Genomic DNA, 11,213 nt, shown 5'->3' with positions numbered 1-11,213 from the left:
ATCTCTGCCACTATGCTCCAGAAGCCGCTGCTGCTGGCCTGAATGGATAACTGCCACCTATCAGTGACCCTGGGCAACTTTACCAAGACTATCTTGGATATTGTCTTAGTCACTGTTCTGTTGCTGAGAAGAGACACCAAGACCAAGGCTTTTCTCTCAAAGGAAAGCATTTAACTGGAGGGTGGCTTACTGTTTCAGAGAGTTAGTTCATTATCATCATGGCAGGGAGCAGAGCAGGGAGCATGGCAAGCAGATGAGGTGCTGGAGAATTAGCACCAATGATACACTCCCTTCAATAAGGCCACACCTCCCAATCCTTCTAATCCTCTCAAAGAGTCCCAAGTCCTAGTGACTAAACATTCAAATATATGAGCCTATGAGGGGCATTCTCATTCCAATTATCACATTGAGACCAGCAGCTACCTGACCTCTGTCCTCTGGAAAGGGACTGTATTCACCAAGTCTCCCACAAGCCATCTTGTGAAAATACACACCAGAGTATGCATGCAGAGTACCCAGGTCTGTCTGTCTATCTGTCTATCTATCTATCTATCTATCTATCTATCTATCTATCTATCTATCTATCTATCTAGCACAGGATCTTACAATGTAGACCAGTCTGGCTTTAATTTCACAGAAATCCTCCTACCTCCACCTCCTAAATTCTGGGATTAAAGGTGTGTGCCACCATGTCTGACCATGGAGGGTTTTTGTTTCACAGAGAGTTGTTATACTACAACAACAACAAATGTGAACTGAAATGATCTGCTTTGATAAAAAGGCCACTGTTCTGTCGTCACAGCAAGATTTCCATCTCAGGGAAGAGCCAACAGAAGCCGGAGCCAGTGAGCGAGGGTTTTCTAGAGACCAGGATGCCCAGCCTCAAGCTTTCTCTGTATATAACATCTATTTACTTGTTTGTTTTGTTTTATTTCATTTTGCTCTTTTGAGGTAGGTCTCATAATCTGCAGGCTGGCCTCAGAAGTTTCAGGCCAGCCTGAGCTACAGAGCAAGATGGAGGCCAGCCTGGTCTACAAAGTGAGTTACCGTCAAAATGAAAACAAAACAAAACAAACAAACAAACAAACACCCCAAGACACAGAGTCTCCCACTTGGGATTTCTTAACAAGTGAGCAGAGTAATACACACTGGGCCTCTGCTGCGACACACGGGAAGGACAGAGCGTCCCTTCCACAATGCTCCTGCCGAGCATGCACACCCTGTGTCTTCCTGAGAATGCACACTGGCAGTCTCACCAGAGACATTCTATAGGCCATCTGCCAGTATTCTGTATGAATCAGCAGCAGGAACAGAGAAGACGAGCATGCTCTTCCAGATGCGAGGAGGCCCAAGACACGTGGGGCACGTAGGGCTCTCTGCAGAGACCAGCCATTCTGGCCACAGCTCTGACAAATGTGCTGTAGGAGGCAACAAGGGAGAAGAGGAGCCACGGAGTAGACTCTGACCCAGGCCCAGGCTCCTCTAGCTGTGGCCTGACCTCTGCTGGGGGTGGGGATTTGAGTGGTTCATTAGTACTTTCTTTCCTGTGCTTGGTGACGTCTCCCTGAGATACACGCCCACTGGAAGCAGCCACTCACACGAGAACGATGCTTCTCCCTGTGTGTGATAGCCGGCGCCACACCCTGCCATGTGCTGAGTGACACTCATGTCAACCTCTTTCACTCATAACCCCACTAGACCATTGGCAACAAGACACTATGGTTGCTGCCTCTGACTGGCCAGGTGACGTCTGCTCTGATACTTGCTCAGTGTCCCACAGTGGACAAAGAGGAGTGTCGGGCCTGCAAAGTGAGGCCTATGGGTTTCAGCTCCTAACTAGTACCTCAGGCAAGCCTTCCCAAGTCTGTAGAAGTGACTTTCAATGCCCTCAGCCATCCTCTGATCTCTGATCCTTTGCTACAGCGTTAGAAACAGGTGTGTGACCCGTTTATAAGGGGACATAAAAGTTGAGGGCTGGATGCAGCTCAGAGGGAAAGAGCTTGCGTGGCATGCACAGAGTTCTAAACTCAATCTCTGTCACTACAGACCTGCCATCTATCCAACCAGTCAATCAGCTAAACAACCAACCCCTCAACTGACTAGTCAGTCTAACGTACTTACCACATAACCAACTAATCAACCAAGTTTCTATCTACCAACCAACCAGTCAACTAACCAACTAACCAATCAACCAAACCCACCACACAACCAACCAATCAACCAAGTTACCAACCTACCAACCAACCAGTCAACCAACCAGTCAACTAACCAACTAACCAATCAAACCTACCACCCAATCAACCAATCAACCAAGTTACCAAACAACCCATCAACTAACCAACAACTGACCAGTCAACCAAGCCTAACAACCAACCAACCAACCAAACAAGCAAACAATCAACTAACCAATCAATCCAACAACCAACTAACCAATCAGCCAAACCCACCAAATAACCAAATAACCAAGCAATCAATCAACAGAGTTACCAAAAAACTAATTAAATTATGTGTAAATATTAAACAGCATCAAACCCCCAAAGCAGACTCAAGAGGAAACCAGGAACTTTTTCTTCCCTGGCAAAGATGTTATGGTGAGGGTGGGGTGGTCCTTCCATGACTTTCCTCTTGCCTCTGGCTCAGGTGATCTGGCCAGTGTCCTTAGGCAGACAGCAGAAGGTGAGGGGCCAGCAGGCATTCTGGCCTAGTAGCCGGTGTGTGTGTGTGTGTGTGTGTGTGTGTGTGTGTATGTGTGTGTGTATACATGTGCATACAGTGGTAAGCACAGTCCATATCTAACAGTTCCCAGCATGGGTGTCTAAAAAAAGGAAGAACACTAGGTTGAAGGGTCCCTGGATGAGAAGCCCACCCCCTCCAAGTTGCAAGGTGGCAGAGCTGTCCCTGGGATAATGCTTTGAAGAACAGGTCAGTTTGGGACTTCATCACATTCTGTCCTGGATTCTCATATGTTGGATTTCAAACCCTTGAAGTGGGCAAATTGGGATGTGGGGTCATGATACAACTTGTTTTCACAGAAATGATGCCAGGGGCACACACAGAGGCCCTACCACGGATGGCATAGCGAGAGGACACAAACCATGAACCATGAGGCCTCCAGGAAGCCTGCACCCTGCTTTTGGATGCCCACCTCCCATTCTGTCATAAAAGCCACTCCCCAGCCTTCATTCTTCTCATTACAGCTCTCACCAGCAGGTCCCTGACAGAAGACCCAGTGGTTCTCACTGCTAGAGTTCGGTTTTTGAGCTTGTGAGGAGCAGGGCATCTCATCCTCGCTTTGCTTGCTAGAACCTACACTTCATTACGTCACCAGTCTCTTGATCATGCTTCCCAGGAATGTCTCTGAGGTCCCTCACAAGGCCACCTGGGCCTCCCAAATGCTGGAGCTTGTGGGGGACTCAAGGCAAACGAGATCACAGATGATGTGTCCAGACAAGAAAAGAAGAAAAGATGTGCTACCAGGATGTGTTAGAAATCAAATCCGTTTTATTGAAACCATAGCAACAACCAGTGTGGCCCTGTTCATGCGAAGCACAAAAACTTACAATAAACTTTTGTACATAGGAAATTGTAAAATATATCATTTTTCATAGAAAAAAAAAGCACACAGTAAACTGTGGGCCGAGAGAGCCTACAGATCGTGGAGAGTCGGCACACCCCTCTGAACAGACCGGGCACAGCTCGGAAGCAAATGGAAACTATCACCGGACACAGGACCAGGACAGAGCTGGAGGGGTGGGAGGAATGCAGCTGTGTGGGCGTGGTCACTTTAAGGAAGAGCTGATGGATGGACACACAGGGTCAGAAGGGCTCTGATGTGAGGTCTTGTCATTTATGGTTTTTCCTTTCTTTCCACAGTGAAGGGCTTCCAGTTTGAAACTTTTGATGAAGATGATCGTTCGAGGCTGCTAGGTCAGGCTCTGTGCCTGACGGACGGGCAGCCAGGGAACTCAGAGAACCTCAGTACAGACTCACACTGCAAGTTCCCTGAAGATGGGATTGGCCGCTCGTCCTAGAAACCCAGAAGGGGTGTGGTTTCCCTTACCATGTCAGCCTTGCCCTGTGGGCTGGGTGAAGGGTCCCACGGCAGCACTCCTTGCATTGGGAAGTTTCCCAGATGTTTGGTAGCAACCAGAAGTCCCCTTGCACAGGCTGAGCAGATGTCTGCTCCAACATCTGGAGTGGAAGAGTTTATGCCTTCAAAGACACCACACCCACACCCATGAGGCAGAAACAGCTCAGTAAAAGGCTAGCTAGAGCTGGTTCAAGGTTGTGTGCTTTTTATAAACTCCCCAGAAGGGGTGGATTGGGGGAAAGCTATCTAAGCACTCAGGAGGCCAGCCTGGGCTACACAATGAGTCAAGGCCAGCCTGGACTATATAGTGAAACTGTCTCAAACAAATAAACATTTAACCCAACTAGGGGGAGAAGTTCGTTCAGACTCCCTTAGGGTTGTGTGTGTGTGTGTGTGTGTGTGTTTTGTTTTGTTTTGTTTTGTTTTGTTTTGTTTTGTTTTGTTTTGTTTTGAAAGAACCATTTGTACTTTGCTCCTGTGAATGTGTGTGGTGCCTGTGGAGACCATAGATCTCTTGAATGGCAGTGAGTAGTGAGAACTGAGCTCAGATCCTCCGGTAGAACAACGAGAACTGTTAACCACCAAGCCACCTCCCCAGGCTTTCGGTTGGGGGACGGTGTTCTGTTTTATTTTCTAGCCCCTCCCTTTTTTATTTTGGTCTAAGAAATATTTGGCTGGAACACGCAACCTCGTTCGAGGCTAGCGCTCACCAGCAATCTGCCCTGTGAGTGCTCACCGGCAATCTGCCCCGTGCCCAGGACTGGGGTGGGATTCCACCTTCTCTAGAGTAGAGCTGTTTACAGAAGCATGCTTCATTTTACAGTGGGTTTGGATCAGGCTCCTAAGTGATGGGAGCCAGGGCTCACCACACTCTTGGAGCCCGGGGATGCTGGCAGGCGCTGAGGGGTTCTTCCTGTGTGTCCCAGGCCCCTCTTTCTGGTGGCTGGTGTGTCATGGGTGGTTTTACAACGAGGAATGTGCCAGGAATCTACTCCTCCCACAGCTTAAAAACTAGGTCACCCAAACCAGGGGGGAAGTGACGTTCAGTTGCCCACTCTGACGGTGGCCATGAGGCAGCCCTTGTTCTAAGGAGTGAGAAGACATCTGAGACCTGGAGCCTCTTGCAAAGCCAAGCTGAGGAGGGCACCTAGATCTGCCTAGGGTGGGGCAGATGCCACAGGGTCAGAGAATGGTAGGGAAGGCTCCTGATGTATTGGTCCTCCATGAGACCAAAGGTCACGTGAGAACAGGCCACACAGACAAGGACAATGACAAGATAAATCTCTGGAGTGCCACCAACTTTAAATAGACCAGCTCTGCTGGACATATAAGCACGTGACTGCCAAAAAGGTTGGGGAACGTGAGCACGGATAGACACCACCAGGGCAGAGCCCAGGTTTTGCCCGGGGCTTCTACCCGCCGCCCATCTGTCTGACCAGCAAACACAGACTCTATTTCTCTGTTGGTAGGATGAGCTGTAACCTTACGGCTGTCAACTCTGGTCACTCAGACAAGAGCCCCATTCACGACACATCTCAAACCTGTATCCTCGAGGGTTCGAAAGCCTTCCCCCTCTACCACCAAAGAAAACGTGGCAAGGAGTGTCTCAGTGAGCAGCTCCTGAGAGGAGGTGGGCCACCAGATGGGGACCGCCACCTGGCCAGTCTGGGCACTGGTTATCCAGCCAAGAGACTCCACAGCACGCTGCTCATGAGGGGGAAGGTACTTGGTCACCCTTGCCAAAGGCCATGGAGGCCCGGGACGTTCAATGACACCGAAAGGAAGATTCCTGACTCTCTGTCACCCCCCCACACCCCCAAAGGACAAAGTACAGATAAAAAGCAGGACCCCAAATCCCAGTAGATGACACCCCCTTCTCCCCAGGTCGCCACATTCACTGCCTGACGGCGAAGATCCGGAAGGCGTTTCCGTTCTGAGGAGTGTTCAGGCTGCAAGAGAAGAGGGAGAAGGAAGTTATGAGTGAGAGCTGTGGGCAAAGGAATGGCCGATAGGGCCAATGTGGTAAGGTCAGAGCCCACAGAAGTCACACCCAGCTGGACGAGCCCACTCGCGCTGACAGGAAGCTGCGGCGTGAGCCCAGGCTAAGGTTGCGGAGCGATTCTCCGGGTTTTGCTGACACCTGTCTCAGATATCTGGTTGACAGATGATTTAAGGGGTGGCTTGAAGGGAACACACACCCGAATGCTACTCAAATCTGCCGCCACGGGTCCGCTATCCTTTCCAGAGCAGGGCTATTGTTACTGTCGGTACATACAGGGGAGAAATGCAGACAGCAAGGAACCAAGAGAGGCACACGGCTAATGAAAACCACATTCTTCTGCTGGGAGACAAGTCCTTCAGGCCCTTAGTTGGTTTTTTGAGATGGGCCTTGTGAAGCCTAGGTTTATCTTCAACTCCTTATATAGATGAGGTGACCCTGAACTAATCCTGCTGCCTTCCCCTCCCAAGTGCCACCACCCCCAGTTTATGCTATGCTGGGAATTGAACCCCAGGCTTCATACATGCCCGGCCAGCCAGGCAAGCACTGTGCCCACTGAACTATACATTTCTAGCTCTCAACCAGATGTTGAAAACACTGTTACAGAACTATACTGCCCTGTGAAACTCAGCCATGTCCTCTGGCCTCTACACCAGCGCCTAGGTATATACACCTATGAGATGGTGTATATATACCCATGAGATGGTATATACACTGACGAGATGGTATATATACCCATGAGATGGCATATATACCCATTAGATGGCATATACACCCATGAGATGGCATATATACCCATGAGATGGTATATGTACCCATGAGATGTTATATACACCCATGAGATGGTATATATACCCATGAGATGTTATATACACCAATGAGATGGTAAATATACCCATGAGATGGTATATATACCCATGAGATGGCATATACACCCATGAGATGGCATATACACCCATGAGATGGTATATATACCCACGAGATGGTATATATACCCATGAGATGGCATATACACCCATGAGATGGTATATATACCCACGAGATGGTATATATACCCATGAGATGGTATATACACCCATGAGATGGTATATATATCCATGAGATGGCATATACACCCATGAGATGGCATATACACCCATGAGATGGTATATATACCCATGAGATGGTATATACACCCATGAGATTAGGAAGCATTTATAGGGGTCCGTCCAGCTTCCCCTCCTGTGCTGGCACAGAATTTCTGTGCTGCCTCTGTAAATTTGTCTGTTCTGGAAGACATGTGCTTTCCACCCACAGAGGCGCACTCTTGGGAGGTGGACTGCTGTCAAACTATATTTGCCTTTTAAAAGCTTCTCCAGTGGCTACATTGTGTCCATGCCTACCCACAAGGCATTGGGCATTTCGGAGGCTCTGCAGCCCCACTGACAGCTGTTGTTGTCTTATGGCCTCTGCAGATGTTCTGGGTACTCTGGCCTGAATCTGCATCTCTGTTGCTTTGGTGTGCTGAGTGACTCTCCCTGGCCCAGAAGCCTTCCCTGGAGCACGGCACATACATGCACACACATACACACACACACACACACACACACACACACTTGAGCTGTGAAATCCTTTAGTCCATACACAATTTGGAAAACTGTTCTCCCATTCTGTAGCTAGACTTCCTGCCTCTCTCCCTCCCTTCCAAACCCGAACCCTACCTCTCTCTATCTTCCTCTCCTTCCTTCCTTCGAGAGGAAGTTTATCTTCTCACAGGTCTAGGGCCCACTCACAGAGGTCTCCTGTAAGGCCACTCTCTGCCTACAGTCAGCCAGGATGTTGTTGTTTTCTGAGACAGGGTTTCTCTGTGTAGCCCTGGCTGTCCTGGAACTCACTCTGTAGACCAGGAGAGCCTACACCTCAGAGATCTGCCTGCCTCTGCCCCCACAGTGCTGAGATTAAAGGCAAGTGACCACGCCCAGCTCATAGCCAGGCTTCTTGCTGGCAGCCACACAACCTGCTCTCTGAGCATACACACTTGGTGTCTACTTTTCTGTCTTCTTTTAAGACTTACTTATTTTTATTACACGTGTGTTCTCAAGTGTTTGCATGTGCACCGTGTGCACGCATGCCCAGGGAGGACAAAAGAGGGATTAGGAGCCCTCAGAGCTAAGTTACAGGCAGTTGTGACACCCAGTCTTCTGCAAGAGTGCTGAAGAACCTTAACCACAGAGCCTTCTCTCCGTCCCTCCTCTCTTCACTTTCTTAATGGTGTCTTTTAAAATACAAAGGTTTAAAATGACCTAATTTATCATTTTCTTCTCCATTATGCTTTTGGTGCTATATTTGAGAAGGCAGTGGCTCATTCACGATCGCACACACTCATGCTCACCTTCCTCTAAGAGCTTTTAGGTTTTAGGCCTGCCAGGCACTTGAGTGTGTTCTCAGACATGCTAGAAGCTCTGACCCAGCTTCACAGTCTCATGTGACAACTGTCATCTGGGAGACTCTCCTTACACCAGAATTAAAAATGAAAAATAAAATCCAGGGAAGTGACTCAGTGGGCAAAATTCAGCGGACAGAGCCCTGGGAGCTGATGGCCTGAGCCTGCTCCCTGGACCCCCTGAACTTCATGTGCACGTACATGCATGCTCACACACACACATACACACACACACACAAACATACACATAAACACACACAAGCATACACATAGACACTCATATACACACAAGCACATACATAAGACACACACACAAACACACACATGTATACTCACACACACACATATACACTCACACACACAAACACCTTCATACATACACAAATACCTTCATACACACACAAGCTCATAACACAGGAACAATCATTCATCTATCTATCTACATATGAACACACACATATTCACACACACACACACACACACAGAGAGAGAGAGAGAGAGAGAGAGAGAGAGAGAGAGAGAGAGAGAGAGAGAGAGAGAGAGAGAATAAGCTATTGGTGGAAAAGCAGAGAACTAGTTGGTGCATGGGACACCCTGTGCACAGCTGTAAACTGTAAAGGAGGAGACCTCCCCTTTCCTGTCACACTGCTCCTCAGTGAGCTCCTCTCCCCTGTGGTCTCTGCTGCTTGGGTTGCCATATCCCATCACCTACCTTCTACACAGCCATCATATGGACACAAACACGCACACACACAAACAAACAAACACACACACATACACACACACACACAAACACACACACACACAGATCCGACTCTTGCTTTTTCTTCCCTTTATAACAAAACTTGGAGTTTGATTTTTGTTTGTTTGTTTTCGGAGATGGGGTCTGGCTATGTAGCCCAGGGTGGCCTTAAACCTGTCTGTGGCACTCCCCCTACCTCAGCCTCCTGTGTACTAGAATGTTCTTACTCTGTTTTCTCAGCTGCAGAGAACCCTGCTAGGCTTACGTTATATTTATCTGGGATTCTAGAGATGGAGACAGAGTTCTTTCTAGTCATTTCATTGGCAGACAAGGCCACCGCTGTCTAGAAGCTTCGTGCACCCACTTGTGAGACCTGTAGCCACTGAGACTGGTATCGTGGGATCAGAGTCCAGGAATGAGCCAAATGTGGAGGCACATTCGGGATGCTGAGGTATAAGGACCTTGAATTCTAGGCTGGCATGGGCTACACAGCAATATGACAATATAGTTCCTGGCTTAGCACAAGGCTTCAGTTTCCACCCTCAGCATCCTACAAAAATAATCATAATAACAACAATAAATTAAAGGCCTGAGTGCATCTGAGAGTTCGACAGCAGCCAAAATGTTTCTCATAAACATCGCACTAATTGGTACCTCCTGCAGGAGGCGTGCAGGGTGGCCTGTTAACCTGCGAGGTCCTAGTCTCAGTGGGGAAGCATGTCCTCAGCTACAGCATCTTATGAAGATGCCTGATCGTCATGGCCACAATGTATCAATGCCATTTCCTGCAGGGTCTCCGCCGGAACCGGAGAACCCAGATTGGACCAAACTCCTAGGCCTGACAGCTGGCCAGGCCGGCCCTGGGCGGCCCAGTCCTGTGGGAACAGCTGCTTGGAATTCCTGCTTGTTTTTCTGCCTTCCCTGTGGCAGCCCCATGCTCTTGGCTACCCCAGGGCTGAACCCTGGAAAAACGTATCAGATAAGCATGCTCAGAGACATGGTGCGGGGCAGAGGCGTGAGACCAAGACATGGTGGGATACTCTCAGTAGCTGCCAAGGCCAAGCAGGGTAGGGGGTGGGGGTGGGGTGTGCAGCTGCCCAGGGTCAGGCTCACCCAGCAGCTGGGCTGTTTTCTCGAAAGTGTCTTCCATCCCTTGGGTTTCAGGCTGAACAGCTCCCAGGGCTCTGTTCACCAAGTAGCCAGGAGAACCACCCAGGGCCACGTGTTCCCTGCCTGCCCCACACGTGAGCAAGCCACGTGGGGGAAGAGAACTGGAAAGCCTGCTGGCAGGAGGCTGGGTGCTGGCACACACAACCGTGACAAGGGAGGCCTGAGGCTGCCAACCATGCTGGAGGACTCTGGCTGGAGCACCCAACAATGTCTTGCCTGGTACGACGGAGCACTTCAGGGTACTGTCTGTACCCCTGGTAGCAGGGAGCCCAGCAGCAGGGTCCCCATGTGAATGCTGGTGCCTCTGCTCTCTTCCTGAAGTCACAACACTTAAGTTTAACAGGTCAGGCACACACTGTGTGTGTCTGAGGAAGGTATGTTGGGTGTGAGAAATCATAAAGTAATCTCTCCTTACCCCTACCTTTCACAAACCCGGCCCCTCAGACGCTCTTTATGGTCAGCTCGTGACCCCCACAAAACGTCTGGAGAAAGCATAGCTGAAGCACTTTGAGGCTGTTTGTATGAGATTATAGGGGAGACGGGGGTGAGGGTGAACCAGAAGCTGGCATCGGGTATCTCTCTCAATTGCTCTCCACCTTACTTTTGAGACAGGGTTAGCTGGAATTAGCCCTTTGGCTAGGCTGGGTGACAAGCAAGCCTCCAGGGCAGGCCTCTCTCTATCTTTATAACACGCACTGCCATGCCTAGCTTTACGTGGGAGCTGGGGATTTGAACTCAGGTGCCCCCCCCCCCTTTACCTGCCTAGCCATCCACTGAACCCTTGGGACGG

The 11,213-nt window shown here is 49.4% G+C and overlaps 1 protein-coding gene across 2 annotated transcripts in view; it reads right to left on the bottom strand.

Moving 5' to 3' along the window:
- Positions 1-3,479: 3,479 nt before the first annotated feature.
- Crispld2 (cysteine rich secretory protein LCCL domain containing 2) overlaps positions 3,480-11,213 on the bottom strand; it is a 59,555-nt gene continuing 51,821 nt past the window's right edge. For both annotated transcript variants that reach the window (XM_021220475.2, XM_021220474.2), the window contains exon 15: positions 3,480-6,039. In XM_021220475.2, coding sequence (XP_021076134.1) covers positions 5,985-6,039 — 55 coding nt within the window. In that variant the 3' untranslated portion in view covers positions 3,480-5,984. The remainder of the gene's footprint in view (positions 6,040-11,213) is intronic.

The sequence above is a fragment of the Mus pahari genome, chromosome 20 (assembly GCF_900095145.1).
Source record: "Mus pahari chromosome 20, PAHARI_EIJ_v1.1, whole genome shotgun sequence".
NCBI lineage: Eukaryota > Metazoa > Chordata > Mammalia > Rodentia > Muridae > Mus > Mus pahari.
Note: the sequence above shows the minus strand (reverse complement) of the source record. Positions and strands in the feature narration are given on the sequence as shown.